This window comes from Pygocentrus nattereri, chromosome 9 (assembly GCF_015220715.1).
Source record: "Pygocentrus nattereri isolate fPygNat1 chromosome 9, fPygNat1.pri, whole genome shotgun sequence".
NCBI classification, from domain to species: Eukaryota; Metazoa; Chordata; class Actinopteri; order Characiformes; family Serrasalmidae; genus Pygocentrus; species Pygocentrus nattereri.
In genome coordinates, this window is record NC_051219.1 from 5393275 (window position 1) to 5416096 (window position 22822).

At 45.4% G+C, this 22822-nt stretch overlaps 1 protein-coding gene across 3 annotated transcripts; it reads right to left on the reverse strand.

Moving 5' to 3' along the window:
* LOC108440009 (cytochrome P450 2J2-like) lies at positions 1-22374 on the reverse strand. 3 transcript variants are annotated; one of them, XM_017718696.2, is made up of 10 exons: positions 22285-22374; positions 19771-20001; positions 18650-18809; positions 18364-18516; positions 16384-16544; positions 15810-15983; positions 14323-14464; positions 2299-2486; positions 695-836; positions 376-566 (listed from the first exon to the last, which is right to left on the reverse strand). In XM_017718696.2, exons 2-10 carry the CDS (start codon positions 19963-19965, stop codon positions 376-378), a joined length of 1506 nt encoding a protein of 501 aa, XP_017574185.1. In that variant the 5' UTR covers positions 19966-20001; positions 22285-22374. The 3 variants fall into 3 exon arrangements, with proteins under 3 accessions (XP_017574186.1, XP_017574187.1, XP_017574185.1); XM_017718697.2 differs by lacking the exon at positions 22285-22374 and having other exon boundaries at positions 1-566; positions 19771-19965; XM_017718698.2 differs by lacking the exon at positions 22285-22374 and having other exon boundaries at positions 1-566; positions 18655-18809; positions 19771-19908.
* Positions 22375-22822: the final 448 nt, after the last annotated feature.

A 22822-nucleotide genomic window follows, 5' to 3' on the forward strand; every position in this document is an offset into this window, starting at 1 on the left:
GAATGTTTAAATATTGATTTTATTAGAATAAACATAAATGATGTATAGTGTCAGTAACAGCAAAATGATTTTAGTCTAAACTTCAAGTCAGTTAAAAATCCAAAATGTGTTTTCAGCTCTAAGTAATTCCGTGCACTGATCCAGGTAAGCTCTAGTGTTAGCTTGAGTAGTGTAGATAACATTGGCTCACCAAACACTTTACAGCACCACACATATCACTATTGGAAAATCACTTATTATACCTATATATGCAGTTAGTCCAGTGAAGTGAGAGCTTGGTAATGTGCTCCTACTGAGTGAAGTTAGATCTGAAATAATGTACCCACTAAATATATAAAAATGCTGTGTGTTCATCGTTTTAAGGTTGAACATGACTCAGTGGGTGGTCTCTCTGCTGTGGCAGATTGTATGGAAGGGGAACGGAGAGCGGACCATTCCCATAACTCCGTCCATGTTTGGGGGCGGAGCTCCAGGAGGCCACGAGAACTTCAGCCGCTGGATCAGAGAGGTGAAGAAGATGAAGAGCTCGGTCTTTGCTAGAGACTCACCCAGACACACCCTCGGACCTGCAGCACACATGTAATCACACACTTTTTACAGCTTGTCTGGGCATTTGGACATACATGTGTCCCATATGTGTCTTTTATGTTTTCACTGTAATTTACTGGCTTTGCTGTAGACGCTGCAGACTCACCCAGAGAGAACGGCAGAAAGCAGTCGTTTTTGCAGAACTGTCCTTTCTCATCCAGAAAGTTCTCTGGGTTGAACGTGTTCGGGTGCTTCCAGTGCTCTTGGTCAGTCATGATGGCCGTGAAGTTTGAAAGGATCTCTGTTCCCTGCCATAGGAAAAAGAAACAAATAACAACACACATAAATGATGCTGTTAGTTATAATCAAGATAATCCTGTGACCAGTAGGAGGCACATAGAACAGAGCTAAGCCTCTACTTCATGCATTATGAGAGCAATTTAAAAATCAGTTCACTTTTTTCCCATAAAATGATGCTTTATTTATTTTCTTGGACCAAAAAAGGTGCACAGAGGTCTTTTTGGAGTGTGCTGCCTTGAGGCAACATTGCGCAACAATAGAAAGAAATGATATAGAGGCGTGTTGCCTGAAGTGGTGAGACCTGGCTTGTGACTGGCTAAATCCATTCCACTGTAGAACAATGTTGCTTCTAGGAAACAAATATATTTCTGCAAATTCTCATAAAAAAATTGATACTGAACCCTAAAAAAAGAGGTTTATCCACTAAGAGAGAGAATGACCAAGTACATGGTTTTTTATTGACTTACTCAAACTCCTCCATTCATCGTTTACCCTATCGTTGTCTTTAATTAGGTATAATGTCATTGTAAAGTGAGGAAAATGAGTTTTTGTGCAACAGAGCGTTAATGATTGAAGATGTTCCATAATGAATAAACCAGTTCTGTGATCAGCACTGGTAACTGGTAACATTCCACCTTCCATTCATTCAGCCCTCCCCCCATTCAGCCTTTCATCCCTCCATACTCCAAAAAGTTCATTTTCATATCTGTTTGACCTTCCATCAGTAGTTGCTTACATCCACACAGCTTTTCATCCATTGAAACATCCTTCCATTCATACTTTTCTCAGTTTAGTCTTTCTTTCAGCCTTTTTGTAAATTCATCTCTTTATATTTTTATTTGTTCAGCATTTCATCTTTCCATACTTCTATGCATTTTGCTTTTTCATCCTTTTAGTCTTTCTTTAATTTAGCATTTGATTCATCCATACTTCCATCCATCCAAACTTCCATTCATTCATACTTCCATTCATCCAAACTTCCATCCACCCAAACTTCCATTCATTCACATTTCCATTCATCCATACTTCCATCCATCCAAACTTCCATTCATTCACATTTCCATTCATCCATACTTCCATCCATCCAAACTTCCATCCATCCAAACTTCCATCCACCCAAACTTCCATCCACCCAAACTTCCATTCATTCACATTTCCATCCATCCATACTTCCATCCATCCATACTTCCATTCATTCACATTTCCATTCATCCATACTTCCATCCATCCAAACTTCCATCCACCCAAACTTCCATCCATCCAAACTTCCATCCATCCATACTTCCATCCATCCATACTTCCATCCATCCATACTTCCATCCATCCATACTTCCATTCATCCATTATTGCAGCCATTCATACATCAATTCATTCATACTTCCATCCATTCCAACTTTCAACCATTTATATTTCCATCCATTCAGCTTTTCATCCACTGAATCAGATATTCTTCCATCCCTCCATCATTACCGCGGGCAGGTGGTATCCCTGTAGCTCTGTTGGCTGTGTGGTTTGGTGTATCCCGCCAAGCGGAGCAATGTTAGCGCAGCGCTGGATCTCACTGACAGTGGCGTAAGTGTATGGGAGCTGTGCGCGGTCATCCATGCAGGGAGAGCGGTCGAATCCCAACACCTGAACAATCTCTTCGTGACAGCGCTCTGATCAACCAGACACACAAAAACAACAAAATGAAAGATTTAATAATCCATTATTTGTGCTCCCTCTAGGAAGTAATGTTTGGAACATTTCATCCCATTGCTATGCTGATGACACCCAACTCCACTAGCCTTTAAAACCAAATGACCTACATTCTGTAAGTCATCATGATATAAAGACTTCAATGGCCAGTAACTTTCTCCAATTAAACAAACAAAAATCTGGAATTCTTCTTTATGCCCCCCTATAATCTAAATGCCCTGGCTCACTGTCAAAATATGTTGAGCCCAGAGTTGAAAATCTTGGAGTTATCTTAGATCTCAGACTGGATCAGCAAATCAATTCTGTTCTTAGCATTTTTTCCAGCTCAGCGAAACCTCTACAATCAAGTCTTTTCTCTCTGTTCAGGCCAGGCAACAAGTCATTCATGCTTCTTTACTTTTTCACACAGATTTTGTCTCTCTATTTGAGCATGAACACAAATTAATTGGCACGATTGAACCCATAGGTACTCTTTTAGAACCCCACAGGTAAGTATGAACAGTGCCCCATTACAACAGGTAAGTATGCACACACAGGTTACTTAGATGGTAATGTGTAGCGATGCCGTACATCATTACACACCCCCCTCGACAAGGTCCATACCATCCCAATAACGAGATAAAAAATCTGCTGTCACATTCTGGGAACCTCTCCTGTAAACAATATCAAAACGGAAGGGCTGAAGAGACAGATACCACCTGGTCATTCTGGCATTAGAGTCTTTCATCCTCCTAATCCATTGGAGAGCCCTATGATCAGTTTCTAAAACAAAGTCATTTTCAAGAAGATAGTACCTTAGGGAGTCAAGGGCCCAGTTGATGGCAAGAGCCTCCTTCTCGATCGTGGAGTACTTTACCTCCCTTGGGAACAGTTTCCTACTAATGTACAGGACAGGCTTACGATCCTCCCCCTCACCCTGTAACAACACAGCCCCCAACCCAAGTCCTGACGCATCTGTCTGAATGACGAAAGGCTTATCAAAGTCAGGGCTAGCTAAAACTGGATCGTCACACAGTGCATTTTTAAGGTCCATAAAAGCATTATCACAATTCTCCGTCCACCTGACCCTCTGTGGCATGTCCTTTTTTGTCAGGCTCTCTCCGCAAAGTTGGGGATGTACCTGCGGCACCAACCAACTAAACCCAGAAAAGAGCGCACTCTCCGCTTTGTAGTAGGCTGCGGTGTCACTCTCACAGCTGCTACCTTGTCCACCTGAGGTCGCACGTGACCACCACCCAGGACGTAACCTAGGTAGGAGACCTCTGCACGAGCAAGATGACACTTACTTGGGTTTGCTGTGAGGCCAGCCTCGACGATCTTACCCAGAACAATGTCCAGATGCCTCAGGTGTTCCTCCCACGTCGAACTGAAGACGACGACATCGTCTATGTATGCCGCTGCAAAGCCTTCAGTGCCTCGGAGAACTTTGTCCATCAGCCTTTGAAAGGTCGCAGCTGCCCCGTGCAATCCAAACGGCATAGTCCGAAAATGGTACAGCCCAGATGGAGTACGGAAAGCAGTCACCTTCCTAGAAGACGGGCCAAGTGACACCTGCCAGTATCCTTTACACAGATCAAGTGTTGAGAGAACCTTGGCCTTACCCAAGCGCTCAATCAGTTCATCTGCTCATGGCATTGGATATGGATCGAACGCTGACACAGCATTCAACTTCGAAAAGTCCACACAAAAACGAAGTCCACCGTCCTTCTTTGGGACAAGAACGACAGGGCTACACCAGTCGCTGTCTGAAGGCTCAATGACGCCCGTTCGCAGCATCTCCTCCACCTCCTTCTGCAGTTGAGGGACTAGCCGCGCTGGTACCTGGCAGGTGGTCTGACGAATTGGCTCCTCTTTAGTGAGCCTGATGTCGTGCTGAATCACCGCTGTCCGTCCCGGTTCCTCTGAGAAGAGCCCTGCAGGAATTACTTGAAGTAACTCCCTCAGCTTTGGCTCCTCCAAGTGAGAAATCGCTGGGAGAACTGCCTCGTTTCGTTCTGTGGGGAAGTACTGTTCCGGCATTTCCTGCTCGTCTTCCACAGCTCTAATCCACAGCTGATCAGAGCTCGCAAACTCGGGTTCGTTCCAGGGCTGCAGCATGTTAATATGGAACCGCATAAACTTCTTTTTTCGGTCTGGGGTATGCAGCTCATATGTAGTGTCACCAATCTGCCTGTTCACTACATAGGGACCCTGCCATTTGGCCAAAAGCCCAGTGTCACTGGTAGGAAGGAGAACAAGCGCCTTTTGTCCAATCTGTAGCGTCCTGTGTCTCGCTGCCTTGTCATACCAGTGCTTCTGTAGTGTCTGCGCCTGCTCCATGTTAGCGCGGACTGCCTCCGTCAGCTCAGCGAGCTTCTCTCTTGTTTCTAAAACAAAGGATAAAATGTTCAGCTTCTGCTCTCTGTTCTCCCCCTCCCAGGCTTCCTTTAGGACGTCCAGAGGGCCTCTCACCTGCCGTCCGTAAAGCAGCTCAAATGGGGAAAAGCCAGTCGAAGCTTGCGGAACCTCTCGATAGCCAAACAGAACGTAGGGCAGCCACGTGTCCCAATCCGTCCCATTGCTGTTGGTGAGCTTGCACAGAGTCTGTTTCAGGGTTTTGTTAAAACGTTCAGTCAATCCATCAGTCTGAGGGTGCCAAGCAGTGGTATGTATAGCCCTAATGCCTAATAAGTTGTACACCTGTTTGATCTGCTTCGAGGTAAAGTTAGTGCCCTGATCAGTTAAGATCTCTCTTGGTACGCCTACCCTCGAGATAAGCTGGATAAGGGCATTAACTGTTTGACAGGTCTTAACCTTTTTAAGTGCAAACGCCTCCGGGTACCTTGTGGCATAGTCCACTATAACTAAAATGAAACGATTGCCATTTTTAGTTCTCGGTAGCGGCCCCACTACATCCATAGCGATGCGAGAAAAAGGGATGTCAATAATAGGCATATTAACCATCGGTACCCTGTCTGATTTTTTTTGCACTGAAGTGAGCTGACACTCTGGGCAATTTCTGCAAAACAAAAAAGCCAGTAAAATCAGTATGCTTGTAACGGTGCAACCTCCAAAAGAAGAGGCACCGGGATTTACGCACGGCCAAATTGGCGCTATGGGCGTGGGTGTGGATACGAGGAGGCGAGACTCCAAGTCCAAGTGCACACGTACTTATTTTATTAGACTCAAAACAAAAGAAAAACTGAATTAAACAGAAATAAAACAAAAGATAAACTTGAGATTTCGCCGCAAGGCTAATCCTCACCACAGGTTATTCCCAAACTGTTACAAGCAGCTAACAGCCTCGTACCGGGATTAAACCTCTCCTCCCACAGGTAGCTGAGAAAACCCCCTGTTGAAAGAACATCGAGCGTTCTTATTGTCGAAGCCCCGCCCCGACTAAACTAATAATTTGCTTTAAGGGACGATGTCCCAGGGCTCTAATCTACATTCACACATAAACATATATACACACCCATATATACACATCTACTGACTAGTCGTGACTAATATATACATATTACCGGTAAGTATTCCTTAGTTAACTAATTCATTCCTTTGCAGGTTTTTCACTTTAGGACACTGAGGCCCCTTTCCTTCCCTGAAGGTGGATCCGCCCAACAGGGACAAGAAGCCTCGGTCCACTTTACCTCCCATTTGCCCTCATCCCCTTCTACACAGGACATCAAGGTAGGTACATACAATATTCCTATTAATTTCAGTGATGGGCATACACTGCACCATCACACACCCCCCCCCTTACGTCAGTCACTGTCCTCGTGACGTGAGAGGTAGTCCGCTGTCACATTGTCCTGTCCCTTGCGGTAGCGAACCTGAAACCGAAAGGGTTGCAAGGACAAATACCAGCGAGTGATCCTGGCATTAGAGTTCCGCATCTGCCGCATCCACTGCAGCGCCCGATGATCAGTCTCTAACACAAAATCATGACCCATCAAATAATACTTCAAAGAGTCTAAAGCCCACTTGACTGCCAGAGCCTCCTTCTCTACTGTGGAATAGTTACGCTCCCTCGGAAAAAGCTTCCTGCTAATATATAGAATGGGTTTACGGTCTTTTTCCTCGCCTTGGAGCAAAACCGCCCCCAGTCCATTTCCCGACGCATCAGTCTGCACAGTAAAGGGTTGGCTAAAATCAGGGCTTACTAAAATCGGGTCAGAACACAAAGAGTCTTTAAGGTCCTTAAAAGCCTTATCGCACTCCTCCGTCCATTTGACTCTTTGCGGCTTGTCATTACGGGTCAATTCAGTCAATGGGGCCGCACGGCTTGAAAAGTTAGGAATAAAACGACGATACCAACCAGCCAATCCTAAAAACGACCTCACCCGTTTTTTTGTAGTAGGTATCGGACTATTCCTAATGGCCTCTACCTTATCCACTTGCGGCCGGATAACTCCTCCCCCCAAAACATATCCCAGGTAGGAGACAGATCCCTTGGCCAAGTGACATTTTGAAGAGTTCACTGTCAAGCCAGCCCCGCGAATCCGCTTTAGCACTTCTTCCATGTGCTGTAGGTGGTCCTCCCAGGTTTCACTGAAGACCACCACATCATCCAGATAAGCGGCCGCGTACTGTTCCGTCTCATGCAGCACTCTGTCCATCAGCCGTTGGAATGTCGCTGCCGCTCCATGGAGACCGAACGGCATGGCCGTAAAATGGAATAAACCATTCGGCGCCCTGAACGCGGTCAATTCCTTTGCCTCCGGGCTGAGTGGCACTTGCCAGTAACCCTTACACAAGTCAAGAGTGGATAAAAATACAGCTTTTCCCAACCTCTCGATGATTTCGTCGGTCCTTGGCATGGGGTATGGGTCGAAGACAGACACCGCGTTCAACCTTGAAAAATCCACACAAAAGCGCAGTTCACCGTTCTTTTTTGGAACCAACACCACAGGACTACACCATTGACTTGTTGATGGCTCTATGATTCCTGCAGAAAGCATTTGTTCCACTTCAACCTTGAAGTCTGGAATCAGCCTAGCTGGCACTCGGAAACTCGTTTGTCTGATCGGCTCGTCTTTCAGCAGACGGATGGAATGCTCAATCATTGTAGTCCGACCTGGCTCTCGGCTAAACAGACCTGCTGGTATTACGCCCTTGAGCTCCTCCACTTGCGCTGGTGTAAGGTGTCCCAGTTGTAAAACCTCTGATTGGGTGGTATTGGATGGAAAGTACTGCTCCTCACATTCCTCCTCCTCTCCAACTGCTTGCACCCACAGGTGTTCCGTGGAGTCTTTATCTCGTTCTTGCCACTGCCGCAACATGTTTATGTGAAAAGACTGCTCGGTTTTCTTACATTCAGGACGTAACAGTTCATAGGTGGTCTCATTCACCCTTCTTAGCACTTCGTAGGGCCCGTGCCATTTTGCCAGAAGACTTGTGTCAGACGTCGGTAGCAACACCAGCGCCTTATCACCTGGTGTCAGTGCCCGTTTCCTCGCTGACTTGTCATACCAGCTCTTCTGCTGACGTTGCGCTTGCTCAAGGTTCTCATGTGCTATCTGTGTTGCTTGTGCAAGCCTCTCTCTCATCTTGAGCACATGGGAAAGGACGTTCAGTTGTAAACCGGGGCTCTGTCCTTCCCAAGTCTCTTTCAGGACATCCAATGGGCCCCGTACTTCCCTCCCGTAAAGTAACTGGAACGGAGAAAATCCAACTGATGCCTGGGGCACCTCCCGGTAGGCGAACAGGACATACGGCAACCACGTGTCCCAATCAGATCCAGTCTCGTTCACAAAACGCCTCAACATCACCTTCAACGTCTTGTTAAATCGTTCCACGAGACCGTCAGTTTGCGGATGGTACGGAGTGGTTTTCAAGCCCTTAATGCCCAACAAGCTAAAAACATCTTTAAGCTGCTTTGATGTGAAGTTAGTGCCCTGATCAGTTAGAATTTCTCGGGGTATTCCTACCCGTGAGATCAGCTGGATAAGAGCGTTAACCACCTGCCTGGTCTTTACGTTACGTAAAGCAAACGCTTCTGGATACCGGGTTGCGTAATCACACAAAGTGAGGATATACCTATTACCCGAACGGCTACGGGGCAAGGGGCCTACAATGTCCATCGCTATTCGCGTAAAAGGTTCATCTACTATTGGCAGATTAATTAAAGGGGCTCTGTCTGATTTATTCGATGGGGCCGTTAACTGACATTGTGGGCACGAGCGGCAATAACTTACGACATCTAAGTGAAGCCCAGGCCAATAAAACCTCGCCAAAATGCGGCTTAACGTTTTGGCTTTCCCCATATGGCCCGCCCACTGTTCAGAATGTCCCATTTTTAAAACCTCTGCTCTAAGATCTTTCGGCACTACTAGCTGCTCCTGCTCCCCTTTCTGCCTATACAAAATCTGATCTCTGATGACAAACAAACTCCCTCTGTCGAGTGTACCCTGCACTGCTTTGAGAAATAATGACTGTAAGGTTGTATCGTTCTTCTGCAGCTCCGCAAGGCTAGGGTTCGTCAGGCCAGAGCCGAGGTCTGCTACCGCTACAGGCTCCGTAATTTTGGTGCCGCGCACCTTAGCTTGTCTCCGCTCTCGCTTAGACTTTTTAGCTTTAACCACATCGCTAAATGGCAACTCACTCAGGGTCCTTCTGTTACCCTCCTCAGCACTTTTAGCTCTTTGTCTGGTTGCGACTAAAACTTCTGATTCATTCTGCCTGTCCGTCAGCAAATCTATCAGCACTGGCACGTCGCGACCCAGTATAACCTTATACGGAGAATTCTGCATTACCCCAACCGTTAGCAGGTAAGTTTGCCCTTGTATTTCCATGTTTACCTCTGCTGTAGGATAGACTACCTCATCCCCGTGCACGCACTTTACTTTCAGTCTACCCGCTAATTTTAACATGTCATCCGGCAAGCAGTTGTTTAGAACGAGTGTCTGGCTGGCTCCCGTGTCTACCAACGCTTTCAGCTTTTTCCCTGCTATCTTAACATTGACTGTCATTTCTGTAGGCTTCTCAACCAAAGACACATTATCGCTAATTCCGGGGCTAATACCTAGCTGACTGGTGCCTCTAGCGAGCCTAGGACACACACTAGCTTTGTGACCGGGTTCGTTACAGTTAAAGCATTTAAAAACGCGCGATGTGCCTGGTTTGTCTAAGCTCCCAGCAGTACTTTCAGCCGTTTTAAAACTCTGGTGTCCCCTACTAAAGGGCTTGGAAATTTTAGGCTTAAAACCACTTCGAACCGCCCACTTTGACTCACCGGTCTCTTTGAAACGCCTGCCTTCGCTGTTGCCTCCGCCGAGCTGGAACGGTCCCTCCGCGCGCCTTGCCGTGACGTAGGCCTCCGCCATTTTGGCTGCTTCGGCCGCGGACGACGGACCCCTTTCCAGTATCCAGCTCCTTAGGTCGGGGTTGACAACTTTCAAAAACTGTTCCAAAATGATGGTTTCTCCTATTTGTTCTTTGGTCTTGGTATTCGGCAGCATCCATTTTTCATAGAGACCTTTGATACGGACGTAGAGTTCTCGTGGTGATTCATCTTCGCCCACTACATCATTACGAAATCGCAGGCGATATGTCTCAGGACTGATCTCAAATTTCTGAAGGATAGCGTTTTTAACACATGCATAGTCCAACGCGTCTCTCGGCTCCATGGCAACATAGGCTGAACGTGCCTTCCCATCCAGCAATGGTACTAAATGTATGGCCCACAGCTGCTCAGGCCATCCAGCGGCCGTTGCCAGCCTTTCAAACACAGTCAAAAAATGCTCAACATTGTCCGAGTCTTTTAACATGGGGAGTCTAGGTGTCGGCCAGGCTGTGACGGGCGGCCCGAGTTGCGCATATGCCGTTTCCTCGGCCGCTGACGCCATCCGGAGAATCCGCGTTGAGCTCGCTCTCTCCGTCGCTGCAACATTCTCACCGGCTACTTCACCCTCGGCTCCGCGTTCCGACCTTTCCTGCCACCGCGTCGTGCTAACTTGCTGCTGCAGCAAGCCAAACTGGTGCTGCATAGCGCGCCACCGCTGTTCTTGCCTCTCGGCCTCTTTACGTTGCAGCTCGTCCTTCTGTCGCTGCTCTTGCATGAAGCCGCTGAGCATTTTGCACAGTTCCTCGACGCTCGCAGACCTCGGGCCGGACGTCCCGTCGGAGGTAGAAGGTAAGTCGCTTTGTTGCTCCGTCTCTGTCATCGGCACCTGCTTCTTGGGCGCCATCGCCCCCTTTTTCCCACAGTACCCTATCGCTGTGCTGGTCTAACTGCAGGGGCACCCGATGCGTCAGGCGCTGGGCGTCCGCAAGCCTTGCACGCTGCTCCGTACTTCTTACACTGCTGCCACCATTTGTAACGGTGCAACCTCCAAAAGAAGAGGCACCGGGATTTACGCACGGCCAAATTGGCGCTATGGGCGTGGGTGTGGATACGAGGAGGCGAGACTCCAAGTCCAAGTGCACACGTACTTATTTTATTAGACTCAAAACAAAAGAAAAACTGAATTAAACAGAAATAAAACAAAAGATAAACTTGAGATTTCGCCGCAAGGCTAATCCTCACCACAGGTTATTCCCAAACTGTTACAAGCAGCTAACAGCCTCGTACCGGGATTAAACCTCTCCTCCCACAGGTAGCTGAGAAAACCCCCTGTTGAAAGAACATCGAGCGTTCTTATTGTCGAAGCCCCGCCCCGACTAAACTAATAATTTGCTTTAAGGGACGATGTCCCAGGGCTCTAATCTACATTCACACATAAACATATATACACACCCATATATACACATCTACTGACTAGTCGTGACTAATATATACATATTACCGGTAAGTATTCCTTAGTTAACTAATTCATTCCTTTGCAGGTTTTTCACTTTAGGACACTGAGGCCCCTTTCCTTCCCTGAAGGTGGATCCGCCCAACAGGGACAAGAAGCCTCGGTCCACTTTACCTCCCATTTGCCCTCATCCCCTTCTACACAGGACATCAAGGTAGGTACATACAATATTCCTATTAATTTCAGTGATGGGCATACACTGCACCATCACAATGCTACACGGCTGAATGTCTTTGCTTGGCCAAAATGGCCAGCCCAGGGATCTGAATGACCCAGCCTCAGGACTTCCTCACGGAGTCCTAGTGGAAGTACGAGTTGTTCCCCCTGCTCTAAGACTCTGTACAATTTATTGTCATTAATCGCTACATGGCAACCTTCCTCGCCGCTATCTGTGTATGGAACGCTCTTAGCATAAAGAGGCTTCAGTGTATTGTCATCTCTCTGCAGTTGCTCAAAGTTGGAGGGTAAGCTAACCTCTATGGCCGGGTGCTCTAATTCCTCACACACTCTGGTTCCTTTCACTTTCTGTTTCCTCCTTTCAATCTTAGATTTTTTCCGCCCAGCGTCTAGTGCATACGGCAGTTCGCTGAACAGTTTGGCTGCGTCCCTAGCTGCACTCTTAGCCTGGTGCCTAGTAACCACCATAACTTCAGCTGAACTCGTCTGTTCTTTGTTTAGCAGATCGATTAAAACCGGGATATCCCTGCCCAATACTACAGCGTATGGAGCGTGTGGAACCACACCAACATTAACCAGGCAAGATTGGCCTCTGATAGAAATAGTAATGTCAGTAGTCGGGTACACCTGCTCATCCCCGTGAATACACCTGACTTTTAGCTGTCCTATCAGACTGTACTGAAGGTGCTCGAGACATGCCTGTGTAACCAAAGTCTGACTCGCCCTGGTATCAAGTAGAGCTCTGAACTGTTTGCCCCCTATTTTAACTGGTATTGTGGTTTCCTCACAACTATCAGTGGAAATCAATGGGTTGTCAGTCCTAGGTAAGTAACAAAGCTGGTTAGAGCTAGTAGGTGGGTTCTGGCATTTGCTACTCTTATGCCCCATTTGATTACAGCTAAAACATCTTATTTTAAGCGTTTCAGTAGGGCTTTTAGAGCTATTGCGCCACTGTGCGTTAGACCTATTTTGAGTCACACCACTGCAAAAATCACGCCTCGTAGACTTACTGGAATGATTTGTGGAGTCTGGCTTCCCGAGATGAAAGTCCCTCTCTGCTCGCCGCGCTGAGACGAAAGCCTCGGCCATGTCGACCGCCTGCGCAGGTGAAGTTGGGCTGCGTTCCATGATCCAGCTCCGTAATTCTGGATTGATCACGTTCAGGAACTGCTCTAGGACAACTGTTTGCCCGATCTCCTCCTTTGATTTGCCAGCTGGACGCATCCATCTGTCGTATAATCCAGACAATCGTGTGTAAAGTTCTTTAGGCGTTTTGCCTCTCAACACTCTATCTGTTCGGAAACGCTGCCTGTAGGTCTCCGGATTGATCTCAAACTTCTTTAAAATAGCGTCTTTAACAGAGTCAAAGTCATAAATGTCCGCAGTGTCCATAGCGACATACGCCGCCCTAGCTTTTCCCTCAAGCAAAGGGACAAGCTGGAAAGCCCAGTCCGATCTCGGCCACCTAGCTGCTAGTGCTAGCCGCTCGAACATTACAAAATAGTGTTCAATATCATCCGTATCCTTAAGCTGCGGGAGCCTCGGCCACACCACCGGCGCATTCCTAGCGTGCTCTCCCTCTGTCCCACTCACCGACTCCGCTACCGCAACGGGTCTGTATATCCTAGTTCGCGCTGCTGCTGTTGTAGTAGTTGATGTTTGCTGCTCCTCCCGATCCTGCGGCATGCCCCTCCGACTTCCTCCTGTAGAAGCCCAAACTGGTGTTGTAGCGAGCGCCACCTCTGATCCTGCCTCGAAGCTTCTCTCCGCCACTCGTCGTCTTTCCGCTGCTGAATATCCATGAAGTGTTGGAGCATTCGCTGAAGGTTAGCGATCTCCCCCGCACTCCGGTCTAGTCCCTGTGCTGAGGACGGTTCTTCCTCTTCCTCAGCGCCGGTGTCCGGCTGCGTGTGAGTGACTGGAGGTTTCTTGGGAGCCATTGCCTCCTTACAACCGATACAGGTCACCAACTCACTGCCATTCACACCCTCGTGGGTTTAAAAGAAAAAAAATCACTGCCACCATTTGTGATAAAGTGCGTGCCATGTCTACCGGATCGGTATCCACAAAATACACTTTATGGGTAGAGTTGGGCGATTAGCCTTGGGCACGGGATGAGCAGAATGTAAAAAATGCAGGAAAGTAGAGGATCCTTTAGAGTGTGAATTTATTTCCACCACAACGGTGCAAGTATTTACAAGCGCGCAAGACAAAGAAATAATAAACAAACAAAAAAAACAAATAGCCTCTCATCAGAGGACTAAGACTAAATGACTACAAAGTCATGAAAGTCACAAACAATGGATAGACTGTCTACCACAGTCTAGCTCAGTGTCAGCCATCCAACCTCTCCCCCAACCTCCATATCAGGTAGGTATTTATATGCTAAGCACCTCCCCTGAACATACCATGTTTGATAACAGGTAAGTTACATGACCAGTATATACACAAAAAGTACAATAAACAATGGGCAAAGGTAAAATCAAACATATTCCCAATGTCCAATAAAACCTCAGCAGTACATTATAACACCAGCACAATTAATAATGCACATTTTCCCCGTTCATGTAGGTCCACCAGCCCCCTCCCCTTCTACAGAGGATGAACTCACCCAGGTAAGTATAAGCAGAGCTAACCCATAGGTACTCTTTTAGAACCCCACAGGTAAGTATGAACAGTGCCCCATTACAACAGGTAAGTATGCACACACAGGTTACTTAGATGGTAATGTGTAGGGATGCCGTACATTATTACAATGCCATTGTGTTAAATGTGCTACTTCCGACTCTAAGTTCACTTACTTTCCTACTTACTACAAAGAAAATAAGGCCTTATTCTCTACCTTGTATGTCTGGGTGCTCCATCATGTAAATCAGGCCCCATCTGAGAGTGGCCGCTGTGGTGTCTGTCCCAGCAAGGAAAAGGTCAGCAGTGGACACGATCATGTTGTCCTTGTGGAACGTAGAGTCCTCCTTTGCCTCGTGCTACTCGGGACAAAAAGAGAGGCACTATGTTCTTAATGTTCTTTAAACATGTTTTACAGTGATATACCCATCCTGTGTTGAGTTATGGGAAAACGTGTTGAGTTCTAGCAGATGATACTGCATCAGACGGCTTATTGTACTGCTAATGTAATACTATTGTAATAATATTGCAATAATAGATCAAAACTTTCAGTAGCATCAGCTTTACATTGTTTCCCTAACAGTGAGCATTCGAATGTTTTTTCATTGACATTGCTAACAGTGTTATCCAAAAGACAAAAGATTCATTGAAATATTGGAGATCTTGTTATACAATTCAATACACAGTCTAGTGCAGTAACTCTGTGTGATGTTCCTCACTTCGAGGGCTGGAAAAGACTAAGAATACTATTTTTTTCCTGGTAATTATTTAAAGCACAATAGTTGTCTTTGTGTATGAAATATGATACAGAAATCTAATAGCATGCTATACTACCTAGAACAACCTGTACCAACATATAATAAAGCAAAGAATATTCAAGGGAGTAACATATTTTGTCACATATGCCAATCTATAGTAGACACTAACGTGGAAACTTTCACGTATCATTTTTCTGTGTTAGAAAATTCCAATTCAAGCCAGCTATGGGATTCAGTCTCTATGGGAATTGCAATGCAATGTTAGTGTCAAGCTAACAAATCACTTTCTCACAGTGAGTTCAATACCATACAGCTGTAGTTTAAACACTGATATTTGAAGCATGTTAGACATGCATTTAACAAACTTTTACTTCATATATTGCAGTTTTCAATTAATTCATTAACGCGTACTTCCTCTAAAACCCTACCTCTGAGTATTTTTAGAGAAACTTGTTAGCTTTTGAAAGAGTAGACATAAACAGAAGGCTGAACATTAAAAGTTTAAATCTTATAAGCCAGACATATCCTACGTAAATTTTAGCATTAGTTTAACAACAGTTTGCCCTTTCTGGCATGTTGAAAACCAGAAGGTTGAGAGCTTGAAGCGATGAAAAGTATGGATAACCTGGCAAACTAGTTAAACTTCCATTTTTTGAAACATTCACAAGTTCTGTGCAATTGTCAGCACTGTAAACGAGCAGTTGATTCAGGGAACAGCCACTGAAAGAGCTGGTAGAGTAAACAAAAGTTAAAGAGATGTGCTTAATGCATTCAAAGTTTAAATTCACACCACAATCTGCCACACCTGCTCCAGCAAATGGAGTCCTTGAATGGATGGATCCGATTAAATCCAAGTTGGAACTAAACTCTACTGGAAAGTAGATCCCCAGGAGAAGTGTTGGGGACCTCTGGTGTAAAGTGTGTGGTCTCCTGGCTCACTGCTCACCTTGGTCATCTCCAACAGGTAGGCATCAATGAAGTCTCTGAGGTTTTCTGGGTCCAGAGTCTTCCTGTGTTCCTCCACAGCCTCACGAATAAACCAGAATAAGGAGTTGGCATTTTGTAATATCTTCTGGTGTGGCCCTGGAAAGTGCTTTATGAAAGGGACCAGGTTGAAGATCTGCAGGAGAGAAAAAGACCATGTCAGACCAAATGATGTTTGCAGTTTATACTTTCCAACAATTCCCAGAAAGATTATCATTGTAATGCTATTGAAAGTTGAGCTAAATCAAATATATTAGCTTTTACTGCAGTGACATGGTTCCTAGTGAATTTGTTCATTTATTTTATAGCTATCTGGACAGAAGACTTATTTGGGATTGAATTCTATTGTAAATGGTTATTTTATTTCTTTATTCCAGGTGTGGAGTAGAATCTGGGCCTGTAAAATACCCTTTAGCATATACTTCTTCTAGGCACTGTAGTGTTTTGTTCTCTAGTGTTTTCTCTACATTCTCTACAAACAATGACATGTCTTGACTCTTATTGGCAATGATCATCATGATTCTGCTGGTCATTACCTGTCCTACAGGTGATCCGGCAAGCCGAATGTTTTCATTCAGAATTTCCAGGAGCTTAGCAAAGCGCTTGTTGTCGTACTCAAAGCGGTCTCCAAAGACAACGGAGCAGATGATGTTGGCGGCTGCATTCATAATGAGGTGGATGGGGTAAAAAGCCTTCCCTTAAAAAAATAAAGAGGTACCTTAGCTCACCTTGTTTCAAACATCTTAAAGTGTGACACAATTAAACAAAGTCAGACAAGATAAATTGATGTATATGGTACATATGGCTGCCTAACCATTAAACTTATTGAATGAGCTTGTTGGTTATCCCATTTCAAAACCATGGGCATTAATATGGAGTTGACCCCCTCTTTTGCATCATGGGATCTCATTAAAGATTATGGAAACATACCTTGTTGAAATACTGGCTTCTTTGACAACAGTGCTGCAGCCAATGTGTACTATGAGCAGAAAGTCTGTGTTTTGGCCTGTGATCTTGCCAGCTTCCAATTTCTAAGTACTGTTTCGACACCTCAGGTTTCTAGATATGAATCAACCTGGCAGGCAAACACAGCATGCTACAGTCATACAAGCAAGCAAGCAAGCAAACTGGATCCACAGGAAAATCATTAGACTCTACCCAACCTTCTAATCTAAAAATATCTTCTAGAAAAAGCTCCATGACCAGAGACATAGTAAAACGTGAATAAATATTGGTGATGAATTTGAAAGACAGAGACAGCTTAGAGCCAGAAAGACTTTAAGACGAATGTTGAGTTGGCTTATTTTCTCCTGGACCGGTATGCAGTGAGGTTCACGCAAGTTAAGCCAAACTTAGCAGATTTTTCACCAGCTAAAAGAATGAATTTTTCACCAGTTTATAATTTGCAAACAATAAAACATTGCAAATGAATATATTAGCAGATCAACTTACATTGTAGCACTCGTCATCATTCGCTATTTTCTATCTAAATTTAGTGTCACCAAAGCATGGCAGCCCATGTAAGCTATGAGTCTAGGGAGGAGGGGACACGGGCCGACAACACTATTTTTTTTTTTTATTATTTAGACGGCAGTACCCATTTCAAACTATTGCTGTGAGAATTACATAATGTCCCTTTAATCAAACTGTTGCCACATATTTGAAAATATCGTTGCTGTCAGTTTTTGACATAATTTGAAAATACCTGTTGGTCTTTATATTGTGTCAAATTAATGATGAATGGCCCAAAAGAAATGGAAAAAAGTCTGGTTCCATTGATTTATATTAAAAGTAAAGTACCCTTTTTCTCTTGTGATGTTAAAGTTTTGGAGATACGAGGTTTTAATCCAACAACAGTGATAAAGACTTGTCTAAAACATCTTTGAAAGCTGCAGTATTGACATTACCCTGAACTGTAATGTGCTTTACACCACTCCAGCCAACCCTTTTGCATAATGATCTTAGGCTTGTGTGCAGCTGCTTGGCCATGAAAACCCATTTCATGAAGCTCTCAACACACAGTTATTGTGCTTATGTTCCTTCTATATATAGTTTGGAACCCTGATGACAATGAGTGAGGCAACAAACAATGAGTGAGGCAACAAATGTTAACCATTTTATAAGATATACACTTCAGCATTCAGTGGGCCTGCCCTGAAATCTTGTATGATCTATCACTTTATAGCTGAGCTGTTGCCCCTAGATGACTTCAGACAAAGGTGTCTTTGTAAAAAGTCAGTATCTTCATTACGATGTATTGTGATGTCAATTTTTGTCTAATGAGATTGCATGGCTATGACCATGTGCTTGATTTTATACCCCAGGTAACAATGGGTGTGGCTGAAACACCTGAACATGAATATTTACAAGAGTTGTCCTCGTACTGTCTGCCGTAACATGTGCTACGGTTGACCTAAAAGAGGTAGTGTGAGTTCAGCGGACCGCCATCAGTTGATCTGCACTGATTCACTCAATCACAAAACTAGTGAACGCAGGTGCAGCTACTTATCAGCTACCTTCCTGCTTGAGCATCTCACTGATGAGGTACTTCGCCTCTTCGGCCACGCGCTCCTCTATAGTTTTCTTCCCCAGGCCAAAGTTGCGCAGGGTGTGCAGGGCAAAGCGGCGCTGCTGTTTCCAAGCATGACCATAAGTGACCATCACGATACCTGAGAGAGGAGATAAAGGTGGAGATAAATGGTAGGACAGAATGGCAGTAGACATGATAGAAGCAGGGTTAGTTAGCTGTCCATAAGATACATGTCAAAGTGCAGCCAAAAATTTGAGGCATATGTTACTGACCATACCCGTGGGTGATCCAGTCCAGTAATGGAACGAACGGCCTCCCAGAAAACACGGCTCCATTCTGAACGAAAGCTTCCTTCACAATCTGCATGTTATTCAGCATGATCATTGGCTTCCTGCCCATATATATGGTGCACATCTTGCCATATTTCTGCGTCTGGAAGGAAAGCAAAATGTTTACTGTACCTGCAGTGTTAGGATGCAGAAGTGTAGCTGTCTGAGACCAGCCTGGTTTCAAGTTTGTTCATTAACCAACCCATAATGTAATCAAAATTTGATCATAATGTGATCAAATTTGAGCAAGACGTGGCCTAAGAATTTTGCATGGTGTAAGTTCAGCTCACCAGATCAGATCATGCATCTTATACTGATGAAGTGCACTGATTGCTCCTCCTAATGTCTTTAGCAAATGGGTGATGAACCTACTCTGATCAGTTGGATTATATTCAACAGCAGAGGAGAAAGTGCTTGAAAAACTAACATAAAATAGCTGTGTTTTCTGCTCTCTCTACACTAGCAGACAAAAGCAGGAGGCTGCATAGGTGGGGTATCTGGCTGCATTCCAGTGTAACACGTGACGAGGGAATGCAAACTTTAAAACACGTGTAAACATGTCTAGATAAGAAAGTCCAACTTGACTGACAGGTGGTTTTCTAGATAGTCTCACATTTTATGTTTGTAATCATATTCAAGTACAAATGCATTATTGTTTTTAGCACAAACTGAAAAGTAACGCCTTGTATCTGAAAAAGCCTTTTCCTGCCAAGTGGAGCAGAAAATATATTGTAATAGTATTCTATAACCTGCTTTCTCAACATGCTGTGTTACCATGTCAAAACCATTAAATATTTTCTTTAAATATTGAGTTATTACATCAAAATAATGGCCTATAGTGTCTAATTAATGACTCTTCTACTTACAAACACAAATGGACTGAACACACAGAAACGACAGAATGTCTCCATTCGTCTCTAAAACTGTTTAGTTATTACAAAATACGCTTTTGTTATAACAGGTGTGAGTAGTGACCTCTAAGGGTTAATACCTGAATAATGAGCAGTTTAGGGGTTAATAGCTACTCCAGCACGTGTACATACTGTCAAACAAATGAAACTGACCGATCGGACAAGAGCCATTGGATCCTTCATGAGCTGAAGCAGGTTACCAACAAAGGGCAGCGGTTTGGGCCCGGGGGGGTTGCGGCTCCTGGAGGAGCTCAACCTGAAGATCTCCAGCAGAAGGAGAGTGAGTAGACCAACCAGCAGGGCCAAGCCCACTGACGTCCAGTCCAAATACCTCAGCACAGACTCCATTCTGAGAGGAATGCAGGAGAGAACAGGCGCTCACAGCTTTATACAGAAAAGCCAGGAGGGGAGGGGAGAGAGAGAGAGAGAGAGAGAGAGAGAGAGAGAGAGAGAGAGAGAGAGAGAGAGAGAGAGAGAGAGACTTTTTGACTTTTAACAACACTTTATTGTAAGCACGTCTCATTAAAGTGTGTAAAAGCGACTTCAGGCCAATTCAGCCCTCAAATCAGCAATAAAAGCAAACAGGTTGATGAATAAATAAAAGAAATAAATACAAAAAAAGTGCAGTTCAAGTTTGTGTTAAATAAAATCAGGTGCAAAGCAAAGTTCACCATCTAAAACCGAGCACACTGCCTCTCCGCAGCACCACACCACTCTAAACGTCTCCAGGTCAGATAGACACTTATAGTAGTTAAAATCAATCAGAATCCCTGATCTGACCAGCCTAGAGAAAGTCCGTACTGCGTCGGAGTCGGCTGACCGCGCGACATGAAATAAAAGACAGAAACACCGTCTTTAAAACATCAAAATGGGGACGTAGCCTAAAACAGTGCATAAAAGCGTGAAACACTTTCCCTCTCAAAACAAAAAGGGCATCCTGGAGTGACCTCTGGATTTAAAACAGAAATAAACGAGTTAACAGAAACAATTCCATGTAAAACCCTCCACTGTAGATCTGCCACTCGTTTAGTTAACGGTGGTTTATACAGTGCTCTCCACTGTGGCTTCACCTCGTCAGCGAGACCCAGAGCATCTCGCCACGGCGTGTCGGTCCTGTTCTCCAGTCTCTTCCTATTAAAAACCTTCACACAGGCCGAGTAAAGCAGCTCGCCAGCGACTGAACTCAGGTCCATTCTCAGCTCTTCTGCATGGTCCAGGAGGGGGCCCTGACACCCCTGCAGGTCAGGAACAATGGTAACCTTGGGGAAGGGGTCATCCTCATCAAGGCTGAGCACTCCTTCACCATAGTCCTTTATCAGTCCTCGTTCCTCAGAGGACAGCACTGACCTGCAACACTGCAGAAGTTTGGCCACTAAACGCAAGGACCTCACCGCCAAGCGCACCGCCAGGTCCTCTACATGGTCCAGACCAGGTCCTGCAACGTCCACTAGATGACGGAGGGTAAAGAAACAAGAGTGCGGGAGACGTTTTTCTTGAGACGTCCAACTGAGACCCATGAATAACAGGTTCCTCCAGAAGCCAGTGTAATGAGGTGCTGCTCATTACAGACATGCTAAAAAAACTCCAGTCCATGATAAAACACAGACAGGCCATCAACATCCAGCGTTTTAGCATTCATAAAAAACAGAGCTCTGTCCAGTCCCATTCGCCCCACAGTGCGTAAAATCCTGCATGCCACTTCTCTCCACACCAAGTCTTTAGGGCCACTAAGGAGTCTCTGAAAGAACTGGAGGCAAAAGGCAGCAGTCCTGCTGGCTAAGTGAACCAGCCCTTGTCCTCCTTCTTCTTTAGGTAGATAGAGGACGGCCTGTGGTAACCAGTGCAATTGGTCCCAAAAAAAGTCCACCAGCAGTGCCTGCAGGTCAGCTAGAAGATTTGGTGGGGGATCTACACAAGCCAATTTGTGCCATAAAAAGGAAGCAACCAGGTTATTAACAACAAGAACCCATCCCCGATAAGACAGCTGAGGCACTAGCCAATTCCATCTACTGAGTCGTCCCTTCACTTTCTCAACTGCACCCTCCCAGTTTTGCTTTACATGCTTGCTGTCCCCCAAATACACTCCCAGATATTTAAACCCACCCGTCCTCAATCCAGGCAGTGTAGGTTCCCCACCAGTCCAATCCCCCACTAGAACAGCCTCACTTTTATTCCAGTTCACTTTAGCAGACGAGAGATTCCTAAAATCATTTAAAACATCCACTAAAATGTCCACACCCCTCTGTGAGATGGTTAAAACCACGAGATCGTCTGCATAGGCTGAAACACAGACATGTTGGCTACAGTTTGGTGCACCAAGGCCAGAGATCTTCTCTCTCAGTTGGCACAGGAGAGGCTCGATTGATTGCGAGTACAACATGCCAGAGAGAGCACAGCCCTGTCTGATGCCTCTGTGGACTTTAAAAGGAGCAAACAAACCACCATTAACTTTGAGTACACTCTCAATGTCACTGGACAAAACCTTGATCATGGCTATAAAACCTGGGTTGAAGCCAAAGTTCGCCAGAACTTTCCACAGATATCCATGCTCAACCCGGTGAAATGCCTTTTCCTGGTCTAAGAAAATAAGACCAGTCCTCAAACCCAATAGCCTGGAGACGTCCAAAACATCCCGAATTAAGTAAACATTATCAAAGATAGACCTACCAGGCACACAGTACGTCTGGTCACGATGCACCACCTGCTCCATCACCTTCCCGTCTGGAGGCTAACGCTTTTGAGAGCAGCTTGCAGTCTGTGCACAGTAATGCCACAGGGCGCCCGTTCTTCAGCACCGTCAGGTCTCCTTTTTTTGGCAGCAGGGTCAGGACAGCTCTCCTATAGCTAAGAGGAAGCTTTTCTTCCTGTACACTGACCCGGAGCACTTCCCGACCCAATACAGACCAAAATGCCTTGTAAAATTCCACAGGGAGACCATCAATCCCTGGTGCCCGGCCATTTTCCATACCCTGTAGGGCCTCGTGCAGCTCTTCCAAGGAGAGCTCAGCATCAAGCAGGGTGGCAGACTGCTGCGTGATTCTGGCCTGCAGTGGGAAGAACCTCTCCTCCACATCCCGGCAACTGGCCCACTCACTCTCAAACAGCTTAGAGAAGAAGCCGACTGTCTGCTGGCGAATTTCAGAAGGCTCAGAAACGAGACCCCCTGATTCAGACCGCACAGCATGCATAAACCTTTTCTGTCCGT